The following is a 22,362-nucleotide window of genomic DNA, read 5'->3' on the forward strand; positions in this document are numbered from 1 at the left end:
ACAAATAAGTTTCTTTCCAGAGCATGTAGCTCTGTGAGTGTTTTTGTAAAGAGGGATGTCTTTTGTGGCTTTAGATGGAGAATAGACACGGCCCAAGGGGAGGGACAAACTGTGGAATACTGCCCCAACTGCTCCCCACCAAAAGACACTTCCTTGTCATATTCTCATTCAGTTTTGTGGAGGGAGTGAGAGCAGGTCAGCAGGAGTGACACAGAGCAACACGTTCATTTTGGTAGATACGAGTGAGGCCCTTAAACCCCTCGCCATCATCTTCCATCCACTGTTGACAGCCGTCAAAAACCTTTACAGGCTCACCGATCACTCCACACTCCTCTCTTTTGTTAATGTAAGATGAAGTCATTCATCCACAAACTAGCAACTTCCCGGACTGGATAACTTGCTGACTGGACTAGACCGACTGATTGACTGACTGGCTGACTGTAGCATAAGTGCAGAGAAACTTATTTTTCTTCTTTTTTGGCTTTAGGTTTTTCTGTTTTCTGTTTACTAGTCTCTCTTCTCACTTAAGTACCTCCACCAAGGAGGTTATAAATTCACCCATATCTGTGTGTTTGATGTCAGAATGTGCAAAAAGTACCAAACCCTAGTGACTGAAATGTCCTCAAGCATGGCACTACAGTTATACTATGTAGAATATTTGAAGAAGATACTTGATATCTGAAGATCCTGTGTGTCATGGACAATTAATACATATACATATAAAAATACAATTTATTATACAACATAAGAAAGTTTCGTGATACACAGCTGTCGATAATCTGGAGTGATGTGAGACCACAAAGAGGATTGTTTTTGGTTCCTGTCATGGCAGCAGCCCAACTCATATAAGGCTGATGGAGGGATCATAGGGGGTTGTCCATGCAGTTTACATGAGAGGTGTCTAGTTTGATGACCTCTGAATTGCATCCTTTATTTGCATTTCTACTGGCCTCACTGCATTGTGACCTTTAACATGCAATTTGGTTATTTGCAGCTGAGGATGAAATTGTTGTATGTGAGGCCATGGTACAGTAGAATTACATTTCTGCTCCAAAGGAAGAAGTTCAGGTGTCTCAGGATCTTAGAGTTAGAGCGTGAGATCGGCAGGAGGTGCAGCGTTGTAATTATGCACATACCAGATTATTACATCTTCATGATGAAGTAGTTACAGTAGTTTCTCTACTCTGACAGAATAGAAAGGAGCTGATTAATAAAGTTCATTGCTGTGATATGAGGTCCTCTAAAAAAGTATTAAAGCCTACAAGTTAAAATCTATTCTCTTGAATATAAGTCAGTCGAGCTGCATTTTCAAGCTCTGTTGTCACATACAGGGGACAGCACACAGTTTGTGGTGTGAAGGGTTGAGGGTGAAGCCGACACGTGGAGTCAGATCCAGTTCATCCTCTGAAACTCCAGGTGGAGGAGTGAAACGAAAGTGCTGCAGGAGGGTGGTGAAGAAGACGAAGAGCTCCATCCGGGCCAGACTCTCTCCAAGACAAACCCTGCGACCTGTGACAGAGAGCAAAGGAAAATGTTTGTGTATCATCTGTATGAACGTCAACAACAAGTGCAAATCGTTGAGTTCACAAACCTGCAGAAAAAGGCATGAAGGCGTCTCGCTTGACAAACTTCCTGTCTTTGTCCAGGAAGTGAGCAGGATGAAACGTGTGTGGTTTCTCCCACTCGTTGTCGTCATAGAGGACAGACGTCAGGAGAGGATAGACCGTGGTCCCCTGTGGACAACACAGAAATTAAAAAGATTTCTATATGTTAAACAATGCTCTCCAGCATTCATATGTTTCATGGACTGTAGAAATGCAAACATGCTACATTCTTAATTATTGGTATATTTTGTATTTATAACATGAAAAACATATGGACTTCATGAATTAGAAAAATTAACAGATATAAATGAATTAAAAGACATATGAAAGTTAAAGTATTCAGCACACAGCAGGACATCTCTACCTCTGTGGAATTAAGAGTAATTATGATAGATGAAGTATAAAAAGTGCCAAAATTTAAAAAATAATCTAGATCTTTGTTAACCCAGAATGAAAGTTAACCAGTTAAAGTGTGAAAAGTAATTAATCCTTATTCATATTTTTCTACAGAAAGCTCATGTTCACTCCCAGTAGCTGATTAAAAATTGAATAAAGAAGAAGCACAAAGACATTTAAATATAAATACATTTTAGAAAAAGATCTAATGTTCCACAAAATATATATTTCAATTTATAATTTTATTAATTTATTATTATTTGTCCAGTTCATGCCTTTATTTGATAGAATAAGTAGAAATTCAAGGAGAGAGTAGGTGAATGATATAAGCAAAGTGCCCCCATTTATTCTCATTTTTACTGTCACTAGAAATTAATATTATTTTAAAGTGTTACTTTATGTATTGATTCCTCTATTTTTTGAGTATTTAATTCATTTTTCCAAGTCAGATTTGATCTTCCTCAGTCATTCATGTCAGTCTGACCTTCTTGATGAAGTAACCCTGGAAGGTGACGTCTTGGCTCGTTTTGTGAGGCAGCGCCATGGGAACGATGTTGGCCAGTCTCTGTGTCTCATGGATGACAGCGTCAGTGAAGGGCAGGTTCTTCCTGTCTTCAACCTGCACCTGACGACTTCCTATCACCCTGCTCAGCTCCTCCTGGACCTGGTCTGGCAGATGAAAGATGTTTGTTTTTATGAAGATGATTTTTGTGTTGGTGAAGCAGACGTTGCTGCCTGGACCGGTTGTTGCTATATGAAAGCTGCGGCTGTCTCAAGTTCCTAACCTTGTATTTTTGGATACTTCGCCATCAGCAGAAGTCCCCACCTCAGTGTCGTTGCCGTTGTGTCCGTGCCAGCAGCAAAGAGATTCAGGACTGTGTTCATAAGGTTTTCATTGTGGAAGTGACTGTTGGTAATCCCAGATTCCTGTATGTAAAGATGAACCAGTGCAGTTACTGAAACATCTGACCCAGAACTTTACATATGTTTCATTACTTTGAATGAAGCAAAACCACTAAGGGTTACGGTTCACCTCTTGTTACTGATGAGTCTACCTTTGGCCTGGGAAGGTTGTAGACAGAAACCTGACCAACCATCATCAGTGTAACAGTGGAAATTAAATCCATGACTGCATTTACTTTGGTCAAGAGGTGAAATATAAATTTCCCTGGTTGGATATGTTAACTCAGCTAGAGGACTCCAAATGCACACCATCTATGAATCTAGCAGGCCCTCTTATCACCTGTGAACTGCCGAACCAGATGTAAACACCTGTCTGTACTTTGAAAATAGCATCACCTGCTCCAGTTGGCTGAAGAATAGAGTAAGGTAGAATTCAGCACAGACATGCACAGCCGTGGCGCTTCAAGAGCGGACCGTCTACAGTCACAGCTTCTTGGCTACATGTGGACATCCGCACAGGGGTCCTTGTGGACTTGAACTGACCTTTACACACCTGTGCGTTTTAACTCACAAACACAACCAGCTGTAACAACCGGGATCATAGGAGGTATTTGTTAAAAGGATTCAAACAGTGGAATCAAAAGTGGGACTCTAATGTCCACACATTGATCCAACATAATTTGTCAAAGCTTCATTTGAAATAAAATATAGCAATGAACCAAAACAGCAAGTTTATCAAGTTATTATAATTTCCCAACCTCCAGATGTTGCTTCCGAACCAGAAAGGCATCCACAAAGCCTCTGCACATCTGTGGGTTGAGGGTCTCTCTCAGACGTCTGAACAGCTCTAAGTTCTGTTTCTTATTGGCGTCAGTCAGTTTGTTGAATTCCTTCTTGGTAGCGATCCATCTCCCAATCCATGGGAACAGGTTGTACACCTGCTCAACAAAATATCAGGATGTAAACTAACAGGTAAGTGAAAAATGAAATTATTTCTTCTATTCTGTTGCAACAGTTTCATGTATAGTGAAATCACAGTGCTCAAAGCCTCACAAACATATGAAATGATACCTGTATTGATGGGGAGCCTGCAAGCTGAATGTTTCTGTTTGTCCGATCTACCAGAGATGTGAATTCTGTGTCATCGTATTCAAACCTGCTGCCATAGACAATGGAGCAGATGATATTAGACACTGCATAGTTCATCGGTTGGGTCGTATCAAAGGCTTCTCCTGCAACAAGGGAAACGGAAAAAAAATCAGAATCAGAAGGATTTTTTTCGGGACTTCTACAATACTGCTCATAATGCAGGTGGTTAAATTACAGACATTTACCTTTAAATTTTTTAAACACTTCGATCAGGTGCTCACATTCCTCAGTGATTTTGTCCTCACAGGCCTTCTTCCCCATCCCAAAGTCTCTGAGGTTCGTTAAAGCAAAGCGCCTCATGTCTTTCCAGGAATCACCATTGGACCATAAAACTCCTGAAGTGAAGTATTATGAGCAAAGGTTGTGAACACTGTAGGTAAAGTTTAATGATTTGGGAAAAGCTGTTATTTTGTCCTTACCGTGTCCTTTATTAGAATCTTTCACAATTTGCATCGGGTCTCTTTCTCCAAACTCTTCAGCACGGTTGACGAGTGCCTCCTTCACTGTCTTGTATCCTGCCAGGACCACCACTTTCTTGGGTCCGAAATAGATGGTGAACACTGATCCATATTTCTTGGAAAGCTACAGGCAGGGGAGAAACATCATGAGTTGTACAAGACACAAACTCAGAGAAGACATCAACAACAACAAAAAAAACTACCCAAGATGAAAACTACTTCCTCACCTCCAGTAACGTGTTGTAGGGTCTGTCCAGGTCCAGCTGCAGCAGGTTGCCAAGCAGTGGCAGCGGTTTTGGTCCTGGAGGATCCTCCCCTTTCTCCTGAGAGCTGAAGATGAAGGTAGAAACAAGGTAGACGAGCAGCAGGACCACCAGAGCCCCCAACAGGGGGACAGAACTGGAGGACTGGAGAAAAATATCTAATATCCCCATCGTGTGCTTGCCGCCAGTGTTGTTTCACAGTAAGTCTCCTGCCCTGCTGTGTTTGAGTCTGAGTGTGAGGACAGGTGTCTTTTGTAGCTGCCAGTGAGGGAAACAGCCCCGCCCACAGGTATGACCCAAGTATGGGAAAGTTCATTCACAAAAAAAAAAATCAGTAAACCTTTGTTTTTATCAGCTCCTTTCAGAACAATGTGTTTTATCAGTAGATTAAGATTAACAAGATAGGGTTGAGCTCTCTTTATCTTGAAGGCCACTATCTTGATGCTGTCACGTGATCTTAAAGTGAGAGTGATTAAGTCTGTACAGAGGTTTCAGGAAGATGTGGAGTAAAGTTTCACCTCGACGCGTTAACCATTGCCCAGTTATTTTAACAGATGCTTGTATCATTTTGGTTGTTGACTTCTGGCATTTTCTCTGCACTTCCAACAACTTCATGTTACTCACACATCCATGTATAACCATCCAATAAGAAATAATAATATCACAATGGTTCATTTTTACTTTGCATATATTGCTAATAATACCTTTACTTAAATTTTCAATTGAGGACATTTACTAATGGAATATTTGTTTTAAGGTATAATAAATCTATACATAATCTAGCAATAGATGATAAATAATAGGATATACAATTCAACAAACAGCACTGCAAACTGAAGTCTCTAAAATCCATGAAGTTCAATTGACACGTCTCTATAACAGTTTCAACAAAAACTGAACATTAAAACCTAAAAATCATGACTGTTGTGTTTGTTTTACCTAGCTGTACCTAATAAATTGGCAACTAAGTGTATTCAATGTTGATCAACAGAGAAACCCCAAATGCTAATTGCCTTGGAAATTAAATTTATCAGCTTATTTAAAGGTTCGATCATCACTGCCATTAGATGTCACACTCGACCAGCAGCATCTCAGCCCCAAACAAATGCTTCGTTGGTCATAGATCCACTGGGACCGGCCACAGGAATGACACTGATGGAAAGAACATAGACACTGATGAGGGCAGTAAAAACGGTCCACTGACCGACTGGGATCTGAGCCGGTAGTCCTCATGTCCAGTCTCGGATGTACACACTGCTAGACTGCATACCAAAAGAAAGAACAGAGAATTACAACACAGGACGCCATCACTCCACTATATCTTCACATATAAAATAGTTCTTTGCTGTTGTATTAGTCAATATGTGGTAAAAAAAAATAAAGTAAAATAAGGGCTTTGAATAACTGTAGTTTCGCTGAATCCATTCATCAGGGCTCAATGACTGATAAGATAAGTTATTTTTTACATTAATCCAGGATTTGTGAATTCACTGAGTTTAAACTATGTGTCATCATATTTTAAACTAACCTATATATCTTCATGTTCAGGAATCTGGGAACCTGAACTAACCTTTTAGCAACTGTTCCCATCCTGCTCACTGCTGGTTTCAATATGAAACAAACACCTGAGGTAGGCTAAATAGACAGACCATATCAGATGTACCCTTTACCTACATATAGTAGGTGAATGATAAACTCACCTTGTGTGACTGTACACAGAATAAACCGGATCAGTAAACATGACTGAAGTCGCTCTAAGGGGGGCAAAGATCGTTTCAGTAACAGGTTTCCTATTAAACAGTCCTTTAACTTTGTTCTCTGTCACCTTTCATCCAGCAGTGTTTAAAAGTCTGTCCAGACACACATCACATCACAGACACTTTTCTTTCTTGTTTATTGTACTTACAGATGATGAACTGAAGCTTTTCAGTTGCTGTAGAATTTGCTCTTCATCTGGGCAAAAAAACACAGCAAATATAGAAGCAAACACCGGGCCAAACCAGAACCAAAACAGCGGTAGATATTAGACTTTGTGATAAGTGCTGGCACATTGAAGGTAGGTTTGGACTCTCTCCTGTTGTGTTTAAGATTTTACTGAAGAATCTTTAGGTGTAGTGGTTCAGTTTGTTGACCTCAGGACTGGATCTCTTCATTATCAACATCACTTCACGCTGAAACCGTCAAATTTCATCACTGTGAATCAACTCTGGATTCTTTTATCGGTCTCATTATTCTCTATGTGAGGGCAGCTGAGGTTGTAGCCATGTTTGAATCTGATTAAGTTGATTATAACATCCATCTTTCAAACTGACAAATTAGAACATAAATATTCCTACATAGGCCAGAGAAAGGAAAGCACAGGGGTGGGAGAAGAGTTCCCGTTCAAAGAAATCTACAAAATATTCTCTTTAAATATTCCGGTGTATAAAGTTTAAAGTGTACAAAGTGCACCTGCTGTACCATTTATTATATTTTAATGCATCAAAACAAGGCAAGTCACTTTAAAATGAAAATATGGTCGTTGTCAGCACAACAGACCAATAAATATAAGGCTTTAGGTCCCACTGATGGTTTCTGTTAGGTTAGGTGAATATTTCAACACAAACGCTGCAATAAGGTGCTAAGTCCTCAATAACCTTAGTTACAGAGTAATTCCACTTGACCACTGAATGGAGTGCCCTCTCTTCTTTTACCATCTTTACACTTTGAGCAACAATGATCAGACATTTGAATCTCATAAGAAAGAAAAGATAAAGAACCATTGATTCATTGACAAGACAGAGAAAAGAATGTCTGGTTTCACATGTATTCACTTGAGGTTTTTTATTTTATCCACAAAAAGTTTGTTGGGTTCTGACTTGTCCAGGGACGGCGCAAAAACAGCAACAACAAAACCAACAACTTTAAACAGCATGACAAGTTGAGGCAGGAGCTTAGTCACTGAAAAGTTTTAGATGTAGTAGATACAAGGTCCCTAACCCAGATCCCTGATACAGCACCTGAGAAAAAACAAATATGTAAAGATAAAATCATAACCACATATGAAACACATGCAACTTATTTATATTCTGATAGACATAGATAGACAGATAGATAGTATTTTTACTATAAACATTAAGTAAATGTATTTCTTTCCCAAAGAAGCAGAGACCACCTGATGAAAATATTCAGAGTTCAAAATAATAAGTGAACTGATATGTAAAAAACTGATAAATATATATGATAAGGGACTGTAAGTCAGTGAAGAGCTGCTGGTGATGACTGTCTATTTGACTGTAATACAGGACTCTATGAAATGTTCTGCTGCAGCAGACTGTTTTGATTTGAATGAGATTTGAGCCTCACTGGAATCTGAAGCGCCTTTTTCTAAATAACATCCTCTAGAAAAAATGTTTCTTTATTACAAAGACTCAGTATAATAGAAACCATGATTGTATGTTTATTCCAAGCATACCTTTACAGTAATTCTTGTAAAAGCAATCAACCTTGGAAAAATATATTTCAGTAAGCTTAAAGTGTCTTAATCAAAATTCGAACCGCCCCAAAAAGCAGTCACATGGTACAGACGAGACGCGAGGTGACGCATCGGTTCTTCACCAGAAAAGAGCAGCAATACTCGACACTCTTCAAAGCTTCGACGTGTTGCGTAACATCACCGCATTTCAGTCTCTAAAAACTTCTCTCTGAGAAAATCTTTATTTCTTTCCTTTCAGGTTCAGCAGCCCTTGTGTGTTTTCTCCTTCATGTTTGAACATAAAATCATTTTGAGATTTCAGAATAAACCTTTGTCAGAGGATTGATGTTTCGTGGCCTTTTCTTTTCCGTGCATCCTGACCCGATGCCCATGATGATAGTTCACTTTTCATTCTGAGCCTCTTATTTTGCACCTGACGTTGATGTAGAGCTCTGCTGCTGTTCTACCCACACTATTACCCAAACACTTCCTTCACAGTTCTCAGAAGAAATTACTTCAGACACAATGATGAACCAACAGGTCTCAGACCAGTAACACGTCATCTTATCCGTTCTCTCCCAGCTGCTGCAATCGCACCATGTTGCTCCATGAACGATGAGTTCATCATCTTTAGCTTCCTCAGTCCTCTTCTTCTTCTTTTCATGTGATCGAACATTCACAGCAAAGTCAGACGCTAAGTTGTGAAAACATCTGGATTCTTCATAATTTGATATCTACAAGAATTCAGAGGTGAAAAGATTATAGTCTGTGAAGACATGAATGAATCGACTGAAAGATGGAAAAAAGGACTCAAGTCGTTGTAAGGAAGTGACACTTCACTAAAACAGGGAAGTGAACGCCTCCTAAAGAAGCCTCAGCTCATTTGTTCTCTCAGTCGAAGGTGTGAGAAGGAGACAGGAGCACGATGGTTGAACTCAAATGGACTAAATGGATTAAAATGTCTTTGTTTGTGATGCTGGGGCTTCAGTTCACAGGTAAGGACACATATAACACACACAGATAAAGAAACAGTAGAAAACTTGACTATTGATGCTTCAGTAACTACAGTCTTAAAACAGCTAAGTGTGTTGTTTGATGTGAACAGAGTTTAATGGAGGATAAGATGCATTGCAGCTAGTACCGTCCTACGGGTCGTATCCGAGGGCAGAGACAAGTGACACAAGGTTCTTTTGTTAGAGTTGGATTTTCTTATTTCAATTATTTGTTCATGTTTCTTTCTCGTCTTCTCAGCAGCTGTCACAGGACAAGGTTCCTTCCTCTTTTTCAGAGATGGAGATGAAGCCACTCTGCCTTGTAAAAATGTCAGAGATGATCAGGATAAATGTGACAGTACTTACTGGACCTTCAGTCATTCATTAGACTCATCTGTAAACCTGGTTGTATGGGGTCAGTTTGGTAAAGATGCTCAGACTAAATCAGACAGACTGAGTCTGACAGAGAACTGTTCTCTGGTTCTGAAGAAGGTCTCAGCTGAGGATGCTGGTCGTTACGGCTGCAGACAGTTTGACAAGTCAGGACGACAACAAGCTCCAGACTCTGTGGTTGATCTGTCTGTTGTTTCCAGTGAGTATTTACATCAAACTGTCTGTTTTAAAACACTAAACTTTACAATCATGATGATTATTACAGTGATGAAGTTCATTTCTCTCTTGTTGTCTTTGTCCCTCAATGTCTCCGTCTTCACCAGTGACTGAACATGAGGACAGTGATATGGTCATCATGTACTGTTATGTGTTCACATTTGGACCGTGTGGATACCCAGTGCAGTGGCTGTATGAGGGTATTAAGGATGATTCCACCAACATAGAGTCAACACCTCGTACCTGCTCAGCCCGTGTGTCATTTAACACTGCTCATCTTCATCACAAGTCAAAGTATCAGGAGTCATTCAAGTGTGAAGTGACAGATATAAACAGCAAGAAACGGCTGCGGTTTACCTTCATCCCTCAGTCCTCAGGAGAGAAAACAGGTTTGTTTATTTGATGGATTTGAATTTTACAAACGACATCATCTTCTGTTGCTGCAGATGGAAAACTTTACACATTTTCTCCTTTGTTGTTTCTGTTTTTGTCTAATTTCATATTCAGTTGTACCAAATGGAAACATCTATCAATAACAGAAACATTACACACGTCGACCTTTTCATGCTGTTTTATTAATTAACCTTCACATTAAAAAGACAGTCAACTTCACTGTTTGTGTTTAACTCTGTGACTTCAGTGAAAAACCTCCCTGTTCAGATCACAACTGGTTTTAATGTCACAGTGACAAACTGCTTCATGTCTGTGATCTGTTGTTGTGTGAGTGGTGGACATTTGCACATCAGTTCTGTGAATCTAACCACAACATTTCACACTGACTGTTACACAACAGACGCCTTGTTCACCTCCTGCTGAACACTGCTTTTCCTCACCTGCCTTGAAGGGGACGTGTAGACGTTTGAGTCAGGGGTGGGTGGTGCCTCAGAACCTGGTTCTGACCCGGTACCAAGTAACACCAGGGCCACGTTCTTTATTAATAGGCTCCTAATGAATATATTTTAATTACCACCAGATAATCTGTGAAGCACGAGACATTTGATTTCACTGTTCTCTGTTAATGACTTAATCACATTCATGGTTAATTACTAATGTTCATGATGTGAACTAATGTGATGGTTTCTGCATGAATACACCAACAGCAGCAGAGACTCAGAGCGTTGATGTGTTAGAAAGAGAGAGAGCTCAATGCATCATGGGAGTTCCCCCAGCAGTCTAGGTCTATAGCAGCATCACTAAAGGATGGTTCAGGGCTCACCTTAGTCTTTCCCCAGTCACCTGGTCTTTGATCTGTTACTGTTAGTTTAATTTAATTCAGATCTTATTCGTTAATTAACCATTCAGTTGACAGCGTTAAAAGGTCCTCTTTGTTTTGGAGGGGTGGTGAGGTCGTTGTGTCCCGACCAATGTTGAGACCAAACCTACTTCCTGCTTTCCACTGAGTTACTGGGACATCCTGATCATAGAGAATGACAGTGGTCCAGTCTGGAGGTAACAAATACAGGGACTAGTTTTTCAGCTTCATCTGAGACAGGATGTTTCTGATTTTCACAATAATGTGCACGTCTGTCTTTTCTTTTGCTTTGGTTCATTCTTCATATTTCTCTCCTTTTCTCAACAGCAGTAACTGGACAAATTGTCCCCATGGTCAGAGACGGAGAAGACGTCACTTTGCCTTGTAAGAATGTGGCAGATGATCAGGGTGAATGTGGCCGTATCACCTGGACATTCACTGGTTCAACAACCTCAGATCCAGTAGAACTGATTTTACATGGAAGGATCAGTGAGAAGGTCAAAGACAGAATGAATTCATCACAGAGAAAATGTTCTCTGCTTATTAAGAAGGTTCAACAGCCTGGAGATGGTGGTCATACAACTGTCAGTCAAGATCAGGCAAGTTCAGGAAATATCTGCTTTGTTATTGAACAGTGAGTATTTTACATCATGTTCCTCAGGCTCAAACTGTCTCATTATAACAATATATTAATCACAATAATGAACGAGTGATGAAGTTAATTTCTCCTTGTCTTTCTCTCTCAATGTCTTCCGTCTTCACCATTACTGAACATGAGGACGGTGATAAGGTGACGTTGAGCTGCTCTGTGTCGATGTATAATGGGTGCATACACACTGTGAAGTGGCTGTTTGAGGACAAACATGTGGATAATGATACAGTAAAAATCACAACATCACAGTCTGTGTGCTCAGCCACATGTGACTTTTCATTCTTCTCTTATTGAAAGTCAAAGTATCCTGAGTTATTCAAGTGTGAAGTGTTTGATTTCACTGGAAACATTCAGTCATTTCCCTTCATCCTCGGTCCTCAGGTGAGAACATTGATCAGCTGTTTAAAATCACTCAAACCTTGAAGAAGGTTTGATTCATCTCATTTAGTCACTGCAGGTGAAAAACATCAGTGTTTTTCTCACTGTAGTTTGTCAAGGTTTGTTATTCACTGTTCAGGTGAAGGTGACAAAGGAAAACAACCAAAACCACAACAGAAAACCAGCAACTGAAACAAAACCAGCAACTGAAGCAAAACCAGCAACAGAAAGCAAAAACCGAGCAAACCAGCAACTGAAACAAAACCAGCAACTAAGCAAAATCGGCACTGAAGCAAAACCGAGCAACTGAAGCAAAACCAGCAACTGAAAGCAAAACCACACTGAGCAAAACCGGCAACTGAAGAAAACAGCCAACTAAACAAAACACAACTGAAGCAAAACCAGCAACTGAAGCAAAACCAGCAACTGCGAAACAAAATCACCAACTGAAAGCAACAACTGAAACTAATGCAACACAACAGGTACAAACAACAATCCAAAACAACAAGTGACCTTCGTCTCACTAATTTCATGTTGCTAGTTCAGTGGTTCCCAACTTCTGCTCATGGCCCACTTGAAAATAAAATCAAAAAAATATTGGCGGGGGGCAACATTTTTGATCTTGAAACAATACGGAGGCCAACCTGCAGTTGGGAAACCACTGCGCAATTCTCTCTTAATTTATTTTTTAGCAGCTGTAAAAAAGTAAAAAGCACCCATAAATATCCATTATTATGGCAGACGACTACCTACCAGCTGTTTTACCTGAAGCCAGATGAGAATTTAGACAGAGTTGGTCAGATGGAGGTTTCTTGTCCGTCCAGTTTAATTGAATGAAAATAGATCTCTAGTGGAAAAACAAGCTCTTTTCCTGGTTTTAATATTGTGATTTTGTAAAAAAAGCAAGAGCATCAGTCCAAAAGTTTGTAATGTTTCAATGTTTCTCCATTCATTCATTCAGGTTTGTGGGCGTCATTGTTTTTACGCTGTGGTTTTGGCAACAGTGGATTTGTTGTTGGCTCTATCAGACAAGAGGAGACTAAAGGTGAAGAGACTTTCACTGATGAGACTCAATTCTGCATTGGTTTGATGAGAAGCGAGTTCTGACTCCCCTTTGTCTGCTTTAGGGAAGAAAGAACACAGGTGGATTCAAGACACGTGAGTTTTAAAATCTGAGTTCACTAAGCAAAAAGCTCCTTCTGCCATGGCTGTTATTTTACAGTGATTAACAGGGCAGTTTTTCCACATTGATTTTTGAGACAGCAGATCTTGAACCTCAAGAACACAAATAGGCAACCCAGTCATCTACGAGATGACCTAAAACCTCATGAAGTACACATAATTTGTTAGTTATGTGTGAACTTAATAGATTTTATAATAGATGAGTTTAATAAAATTCTCGGCCTAAGAGACCAAAACAGTTTTGTACCGGCCTGTAAAATGTTTATTTCTGCTGTAAAGTTGGACATGTTAACATGGGAGTCTATGGGACTGACTCACTGTTGGAGCCAAGACTCTAGTGGTCGTTAAGAGGAACTGCAGCTTTTGCAATTTTTGTTTAAGAATTGTATTATAAATTAGTTCAAACCAGTTCCACGTGCAACAGCTACACACAGTAACATGCTGCTGACACATATGATCCTTCAGTATAAAATCATCTAATGACGGCATCAGTATTATTATAAATCAGTTCACTTTTAACTTTGATACTTAACTACATTTTGCTGCTGATTCTCATGAAACTACTTGAGTAAATAAAGTAGGTTTCATGCAGGAACTTTACTTGTAATGAAGTATTTTGTAATTGTCTGTATTGGTCCTTTTTCCTAAGTTGAGGATCTGAACACTTTCAATTGTCCTCAAACTGTGCAGGCTGATCCTGAAAGATGGTGTTCCTTACGCCTCCATCAGCTTCAAAAGAAGAAACCAGAGTAAGCCCCGGGTAAAAGCTGTTCTTTTGTTTCTACTGTTGTTGTTTAGTTAGCATTATAAAAATAATAAAACAAGTTTTTTTGGGAAATGAGAAAAGAAAAAAAAAAACTCAAACTTCCACACACCAAGATTCGAACAAGAAGCGTACTTGACATATCATTAAGGAATAATGTGAAGGTGATTAAGGCCAAGCTGGAAGAGTCCAATCCAGTTAAGAGAGTGAGGCCTTCCACTTGGTGGCATGACAGCTTGAAGTTTAAGAAGATCGTGGAAACATCAAGCACTACCAGTTCTTCACAGGAAGAGTCCTGAAACCCAGAGGCATGGTTGGATCATGATCAACAACCATGAAAACAGAAACGTCAGGGTTTTAACTCCTGCTACATTATGTATGTTGTGTTGTGTTTCTGTGAATGTCACTTTAACGTTGCTAGCTGTCTCCCTGCTATTCCTGCAGGTTCAACATAATGAACGGTGATGATGATGAAGATGATGCATTGACCTACACCTATTGGTCAGGTTCCCTCTACGCCACCGGAAACAATCGTTGCAAGACACATGAGCTGAAACGTGCACAGGGTCGGCTTTCTGTTTAATGGGCCAAGTTCTTCATTAAAAGCAAATTCCAGCGTTATAAGAGATAAATGGCTTTAGAGCTTTGTTCTTGAGGGTGAAGTAAATGATTAGTTTTTAACTGTCAAGACATAATGCAACCGGTACAAGTGGAAATCATGCTAGGTGAACTTACCTTGTGTCGTTACTTCTTGTGTGGTTATTTAGCATGATGTTACCTTGGTGATCCTACTCTAGAAGTTAGAGTTGAACAAAGTAGGAAATGGTCTTATATTTGAGAGGTTACATTCATTTACAAAGTTCAATATTAGAATGTTGCATTAAATGGGTTGTTTTGTAGCCTTAATGTTGCTAGGCTAGTGAGTAGTTTTGAAGTTCTTCTGTAGTAAGTCTTTAGAGTGATTTATGCACTAAGGAAATTAAACCTATGATGTTTGACGGTGTTCACAGACGTCTCCTGACGTCTTAGCTGGCGGAAATTAACCAAGAGAAAATCCTTCAACACAGCCAAGAACAAAAAGAATGAAGTCTAATAAAACACTAGAGAAATGTATTTATGACCATTGTATGAGCCCTTACAAGTTGAGAGTGATACACAAACATGGTTTCACATGTTGGTCGTAGCAGCTCCTGGTAAGGCTGTGACGTCACCACCAGGTTTCTTAAGGGCGGTTTTAAAGCTCAGAGTGAGCTGTTCCACCATCACGCAAATCTTGGCATGTCTGACTCCGCCCCTAACTCTCCAGCTATTCCAAATATGGTCAAAGAAGGAGGGGTGCTGAGTTATATAAACAGGGAGTTTGAGTTATATAAACAGGTGTCCATGAAGGAAGGAAATTAGCTCTAGAGACCAAAACATTTTTGTAGCGCAGGCTGTAAACATTTATTTCTGCTGTAGAAGTTGGACATTTTAACATGGAGTCTATGGGGACTACTCAACTGTTGGAGCCAAGAACTCTAGTGGCCAATTAGAGGAACTGCTAGTTCGGTTTTTCACTGTTTGAATTCAACTTTCCCAGCTCGGAGGTTTGATGGCTTGGTTTGAGGTAAAACTGTAGATGTTTTTCCATTAACCTGCTAAGTGCACAATTTGTAAAAACGGCAGTGATGGTAAAAAGGTGAATTTTGAGAAGTAAATTGTATCCACTGGCCTCTGAATGGAAGCAGCTGAGCGAAGGTTTTTAAAGGCAGTTTAATGGTGCAGCAAGGTCAGAGAAGGGTGTGGAAGAAATATAAGATACTGAGCTAGAATAAGCAGTGGATGGCAGCTGTATTAATGAAGCACACATGGCCTGTTAGATTAAAGGACAGTAGATCAGTGTGTGTTGTCACATTGATTCTGCTCTGAATGCCTCTTCACAGTCCCAAACTTAAAGAACAATTTTCTGTGCTGTTTTCCTGTTTAATAGTTTTCTTTATCTGTTGTTACGATGTATAAACCTGACATGTTCAGTGTAACCTGAAACTGATGGTGTTAAATATTAGTCCACCAAGAGGGCTCGTTGTAACATGGAGACTGAAGCCACTTTGCTACAAATAGAGGAAGTGTGTTTGTTGATGGTTGTTTTTGTTGTTGTTGTTTGTTGTTGTTGTCTGACTCTGCAGTGTGTAACACAGCTGGCCCGACATTTCTGCATGAGAATTAATAAAGCATAAAGATTTTCTAATCAATCTTTAATTCATTCATTGGCCATACTTCCTAATCCACTTAGGTCTCGGGCTTCAGGCCTGGGGGGCTGGAGCCAATCCCAGCTGATGTTGGTTGAGGGTGGGGTTCAAACATGGACAGGTCACAGTCCGTCACAGGTTCTGACATACAGAGACGTCACTACCTACAGGCAGTTTGAGTCACTAATCAACCTGCATGTGTTGGACTTTCATAATTAGAGTGATGATAATGAGACGATGTGAAAATGTACTGTCTGTCCTGTTCATAGTGAGCTGTCAAAAACATCACCATGGCAACTGTCCCCGTCTCTAATAGGACTCTATGTAAAGGAAGCCGAGCTGCTCTATGCAACATTCAACTTACTAACCGATAAAAACATCGAACTTCCTCAGTCCTGGTTCAACTTCTGCCTGACACAGAGGTAGATGACTAGCAGTATGTAAGCTGGACATCTGCAGCTTGTGATCACTTGCATCTAGCACTGAAGCAAATATATAATATAAATATATATATATACTCTAATAATTAAATATAATATAATATTTTAAAAAAAATGCACATCTGTGGCACGAATCATGTGAAAATCCAGAGTTCAGTGCAAGTAAATGGTCTTTTCAAGAATAAAACTTTTACATTTTAAAGTGGCTCTTATTGTGACAGACACTGTGCAATAATTATGTTGTGTATTCAGCACCTGGATATCCAACACGTCATTGCTCACCTAACATGGATTTAAACAACACACTGACGAGAGTAGTAGCTCTGTTCTGGAAAGAAGTAAAACCAAAAATGTTATATTTATATATTTTTCAGTATGAATTTGGCAACTTTCAAAGAACCTAGTAAAAAATGAGGAAGTGACACATTAATGACAACAGGAAGTCAAACATGCATCAGTCTCAGACTCGGACAAGTTTCACAGCTGAGAAGAACAGAAAACGACTGGAGCGTGACGATGGTTGTACTCAGGTGATGAAAGTGTCTTTATTTGGTTGGATTGTGGCTCTAGTTCACAGGTAAATACATCACACACAATACACGTTATAAATAATGAACCTTATCTCTATTACAGTGATTATTCACATAACAACCAGTTGCAAGCGTCTAACTTGAGGCCAAGGTTCAGTCCTGTCTCATCCGACCAAGAGTCCGGGTCCTCACAGTCTCAGAGCCCTTTAGCTGCTTTTACTGAGGGAGAGGCTCTCGTCCGGACTCTCTGCCATTAAGACCATCATCAGTGCAGAGCTTGCAGTGATGGATCCTCTTCATCTTCTCCCAACAGAAGTGGGACGGGGACAAATATTCCTCCTCCGCTTTTGTCAGAGATGGAGATGATCGTCACTATGCTCCTGTGATATGTGTTCAATGTCAGGATGAAATGTGAGTACTTACTGGATCTTACGTGGCTCAAAGAATACACAGTTCCCATGGTTAGAACAACGGAAAGATTGTTAAATGATGCCGACACCAATCAGACAAGACTGAGTCTGACAGAGAACTGTTCTCTTGGTTCTGTAAAGAAGGTCACAGCCTAGAGACAAACGATCACTACACGAATGTCAACAGTTTCAGATCAGGACAACAACTTCAAATACTCCTGGTTATCTGTCTTGTTGTTACCAGTGAGTATTTACACAAACTGTCTGTTAGACACAAAACTCTGACTTTACAATCAATGATGATTATTACCAGTGATGAAGTTTCATTTCTTCTGTCTTTCTCTCTTCAATGTCTCCCGTCTTCACCAATAAAACTGAACAGAAGGAACGGGTGATGAGTTGAAGAAATTTACCCTGCTCTGTATCAGCTGCTCCAGTCTCACACACCACATGAAGTGGCTGCACTGAGCGTCAGAATGTGGATGAAGGCAACAACAGACATAAAGAACCATCAACAAGTCTGAGCGCTCAGACTACTGTCACGTTTCCTTTCCTCTCTTCTCAAGAATCAAGAGTATCATGAGTTGTGTTCTCACTGAAGCTGACTGATGTGTCGTCCAGGAGGAGAACGAGTGGCAGATACCTTCATGCTTCCGTCCTCAGGTGAAGAAACCAAAGGTGAGTGTAATGATACTGGTTTATAAATCACCTTAATCGAATGTGAATGAACCAACTCTTAGTTATTTCATTGTGTTTCATACACATATTGTTCTTTTCCCATTGAGCTCCCATGCAGATGAATAACTGATGAAGCGTTTCCTCACCACAGAGAACGTTTGTTGGGTTTTTTTCTTTCATTTGTCCAGGTGAGGACAGGACAACAACTGTCCCAAACAAACAACTGATAAACAGGAAAAGAATTCCGCGGATGGACCCAGCAAGACACCTGACCAAGTGACAACGTCACCTACACAACCAGGTACTGACTTCACGACTTTAAGAGAAAGCTGCATCCACAGTTTAGTTTTCTAATATTTCCATCCTTCTTTCCCAGAACTGGGCTGTGAGTGAGACAATTGGTGGCACAGGAGGCCTTAAGTGACGACAACTTTGTACATCAGAACTGACACTTGCTGGTGGAAATATTGATTAGTTCGAGTTCGTTTTTTTCATTTCAAACCAAAAAAAACACAAAAACCAAGTTATTTAAGGTTTTCTTTTTTTCTTTATAAAAATGAAAAAAAGTGAAAAAACCAGAACTGAAGAGCCGAAAATCTGAATGTTTCTGGTTTATGTTGAAACTCGACTCAGAGTCAATAATGTTGTAAGAAAGCCACGGTAATGTAGTTATGGTTACTTTGCTCTTAATGATTGAATCAATAGCCTAAAAAGCGCTGATAATGACCGATGATCAATACAGCTGTGGCAGCTCGATTTTGTCCACCAGTGAATTGTAGTGGTCGGCTACAAGCAGCAGCAAGATCGATCATGGAGGAGAATACAGGTATTTGATTAGAGGATGAAGGATGATCTGGTGACAGTGGAGACCTCTGCTGGTCAACTGTTAGACAACACTGTCTGGGAAGGACCACACAGTGTTAATCAGGTTATTAAATATGTTATAATCCATAAATAAATAATTAAATCACACACTTTCTGATGCACGTTTTTCATGTCTTAATGCAAATGAAAAAGATCTTTTTGTCTGTCTTTTTGTAGAATTTTACACTTTATTATTAAAGGCCACCGTTCCTCTTGGGCTTTTAATTGAAATATTTACCTTTACTTCCATGCCACATGACTACCTTTTCTTCATTATTCATTCAACAAGGAAAATAAAGTTTCTTTACCTAATTTGATGTTGTGTTTTTTCATGTTTTAATTCTGACAATAAAAACACTTTGTTTTGTTTGTTTTTTTCATTTTTGGTTTAAAAAAAAAATAACTCCCCTTAAATGTTTCGTCCAATTTTCTTTTGTTTTTGTTTTCCGTGGGTTTTAATTATGACAATAAAAAAACTGTTTTTTTTGGCTTTTTGTTTTTTTGTTTTTTTCCTTCTTTGCCTTTTTTGGTTTTTGCTTTTTGTTTTGTTTTTCAGATTTTTTTGCATTTCTGATGCCTTTTTTGCTTTTGACATTTTTCAGCTAATTTTGCAATTTTTGCCTTTTCATTTGTTCAGATTTAATAGCAGAGAAGAAGAAGATGCAAATGCTTGAGTGTTTTATTTTCTAACAGTTCATTCCAGGTTGCTGAGAGCTTGTTATGCGTGTTCTGTGGTTTAAACCGTGCTCATTCCTGAGTGTCGTGACAGTCGACATATGGACCAGATCTAAAGGTGAGAACTTTCACAGATGAGTTTGGATAACCTGGATTCACAGTTGTGTTAAACTAAACTCGACAATCATGCTCTGCGACTTTTCAGGCACAAAAACACGAACGGGGACGACGACGATTGAGTGAGTGAACATTTCAATCGTCTCGTCTTTTGTGTAGTTCAGTCAAACCATATACATTTTGATTCAAGTGCAGGATCACATGCATGACATGGACCATAAGACATCAACATCACCTTTACAATTAAGTTAGAAGCAGATCTACAATATGGAATTGAAATAGAAATAACATGTATCTTGTCCAGTCAGCGTCATAATGATAAGATGAAATGAAGACAAAGTGAAACATGGAAAACGTTTGACTCCACTGAATAACAACGTCACAGCAATCAAATCTACCCGAGCATTTAAAAACCTTTAAAAACATACGGTGCCTGAGCTCACACGCTGCACCTGAAGCAAAACATCTTCAACCTGTTAGAGCGCGTACCAAGAAGTGTAGTCCTAACGCAGCGGCACAGGTTCGAGTCCCACCTGTGGTTCTCTGCCCAAGTCATCCCCTCTGACTTCCTGACTTTCCTGTTCTATCGATATAAAGGCAATAACATGAAGAGACCAGGTGAATGAGCCTGACGGGACGGCACTTGCAATGGACGTCTTACAGGCGAATACCCCATGTTCACTTGATGTTCAGTGGTTTTAACTTCAGAAGCGTTGAACAACAAGCGGTCCCGCAAGGATTCGTCACTTTTTAGTGTCCCCCTGGAAACGCCTCGCTGTGTTGGGAGTGTTTGCAGCAGGTGTGTTGTCAAAATGTTTTCTGAGATACTTTTTGTTTTTTTTGTTTTCATGTGTTTGTGAAGTTGCAGTGTGTTGAGCTTCAGGGCCACCGTATTTACACCAAAAAAACAGATGTACATTTTTTACAAAAGCCGTCAGAGACACGTGATTCTTCGTGTAATACTCATGTGGTTTCCAACCGGCTTTTGGGCTGAAATCATTATTTAATCAAATCAATAAACTTGCTCTCCGGGCTTCCATACTTCGTGTTTTGATGATGAAAGGATTTGTCAGAGTTTGCCCATTGAATGTTTGTAAATGCTTTTGACTTTGCCTCATTCTTATTATTTATCTTAACTGCAGGAACTAATTGTAATTAACAGATTAATATGTTTCTGAATTAAAATATGTTTAATTATGTTTCATTATGTTTAATTGATTATTGTAGAATAAAACCTGTAACGTCCAGTGACGGGACTCTGGATCTTTTTTTCTGTCTTGCCCCTGACTCAAGAGTTTCTGAAGACGATGGGTTTTTCATCAGCGCAAGCGACATTACAGCAAACAGCTGACCGTCTCTCCTGATATCATCACCAAACCGTCATATGAACGTTATAAATTACAATCAGAACTCAGACTTTGAGGGTGAAACACCGCAGTTGGAACAGGAAGTGTTTTGTCCGCTTTTTGGTCGTTTCTGTGACTTTCACCCTCCAGATCCATCAGACAGTCATTCAGCCTATAGTCTGTTAAATTCTTCTCATGTTCCGTGAAGGCAGGAGTTTCATCATCAGTCGCAGTCAGAGCAGCCAGCCAGCGGCCGTGTCCTTCATGTCCAAGTCGAACCAAGCCTTACTCAATACTGCTGCTGCACGTTAAAGAAATCTCTCTACAGCTCGTTTCCCAAACACGTCACCACTGCAACTGGGTTCCAGGAGTGACAGTAGCTGACCTCTTTGCTGATTGTGCTTAGATTTCCGCTGATTAATGAATTGTTAATGGATTATTAAATCTGCCTTTGCATGAGAGAATTAACAACAATTATTAACCATGGATAAAAGTAAAAAATAAAACTTAGCTGCTCAAATTGAGAAGTTTCAGGAAGGGAGAGTGAGAAAGCTGATACGTTCTGGCCCAACGAAGAAAGAGAGAAGAGAGAGAGAGAGACAGACAGAGAGAGAGAGAGAGAGACAGAGAGGAGAGAGAGAGGACAGAGAGAGAACCAGACAGAGAGAGAGAGAGACAGAGTAAGAGACAATGAGAGAGAAGAGAGTAAACAGAGAGAGAGAGAGACAGAAGATGGAGAGACAGACAGAGAGAGAGAGAGAAGAGAGACAGAGGGAAGATGATGAGAGAAGTGACTACTACAAACAGGGAGGAGAGGCTTCATTTCTCTCATAACACACATCAGTTCTCAAGACACAGAGAAACTCAGACACGATGACTAAGATCAGGAATTAAAATGATCTTTTATTTATCTGATACTCCACGGGCTCCAAGATCATAGGTAAGGATTATAACCGAAACTTTATTGATATCACTGATGATACATTACTACATTTATCTAATGAAAGACGGAGACATTG

The 22,362-nt window shown here is 39.7% G+C and overlaps 2 protein-coding genes across 5 annotated transcripts in view; one reads left to right on the forward strand and one right to left on the reverse strand.

The window, feature by feature from the left end:
* Nucleotides 1-720: 720 nt before the first annotated feature.
* On the reverse strand, nucleotides 721-5,017 carry LOC111231668 (cytochrome P450 2K1-like). The gene is made up of 9 exons (XM_022758877.1): nucleotides 4,738-5,017; nucleotides 4,472-4,634; nucleotides 4,238-4,387; nucleotides 3,975-4,135; nucleotides 3,662-3,841; nucleotides 2,786-2,927; nucleotides 2,485-2,669; nucleotides 1,592-1,733; nucleotides 721-1,509 (listed from the first exon to the last, which is right to left on the reverse strand). Exons 1-9 carry the CDS (start codon nucleotides 4,942-4,944, stop codon nucleotides 1,322-1,324), a joined length of 1,518 nt encoding a protein of 505 aa, XP_022614598.1. The 5' UTR covers nucleotides 4,945-5,017; the 3' UTR covers nucleotides 721-1,321.
* A 1,650-nt stretch (nucleotides 5,018-6,667) lies between these two features.
* Nucleotides 6,668-22,362, forward strand: part of LOC111231673 — a 28,658-nt gene continuing 12,963 nt past the window's right edge. For 2 of the 4 annotated variants that reach the window (XM_022758882.1, XM_022758885.1), the window contains exons 1-4: nucleotides 6,668-6,829; nucleotides 8,810-9,222; nucleotides 9,479-9,811; nucleotides 9,936-10,217. In XM_022758882.1, coding sequence (XP_022614603.1) covers nucleotides 9,153-9,222; nucleotides 9,479-9,811; nucleotides 9,936-10,217 — 685 coding nt within the window. In that variant the 5' untranslated portion in view covers nucleotides 6,668-6,829; nucleotides 8,810-9,152. The remainder of the gene's footprint in view (nucleotides 6,830-8,809; nucleotides 9,223-9,478; nucleotides 9,812-9,935; nucleotides 10,218-22,362) is intronic. The other 2 variants (XM_022758884.1, XM_022758883.1) reach the window with 2 other exon arrangements.

This window comes from Seriola dumerili, unplaced genomic scaffold, assembly GCF_002260705.1.
Source record: "Seriola dumerili isolate Sdu_G_001 unplaced genomic scaffold, Sdu_1.0 BDQW01000312.1, whole genome shotgun sequence".
NCBI lineage: Eukaryota > Metazoa > Chordata > Actinopteri > Carangiformes > Carangidae > Seriola > Seriola dumerili.

What these genes read in the sequence shown, in the direction of transcription:
- LOC111231668 (XM_022758877.1), bottom strand. Translation starts at nt 4,944, where the DNA reads ATGGGGATATTAGATATTTTTCTCCAGTCCTCCAGTTCTGTCCCCCTG. An exon ending in AGATTCTAATAAAGGACACG is followed by an intron (nt 4,388 to 4,471) that starts GTAAGGACAAAA and finishes ACTTCACTTCAG; the next exon opens with GAGTTTTATGGTCCAATGGT. An exon ending in TTCGGAAGCAACATCTGGAG is followed by an intron (nt 2,928 to 3,661) that starts GTTGGGAAATTA and finishes CTTTACATACAG; the next exon opens with GAATCTGGGATTACCAACAG.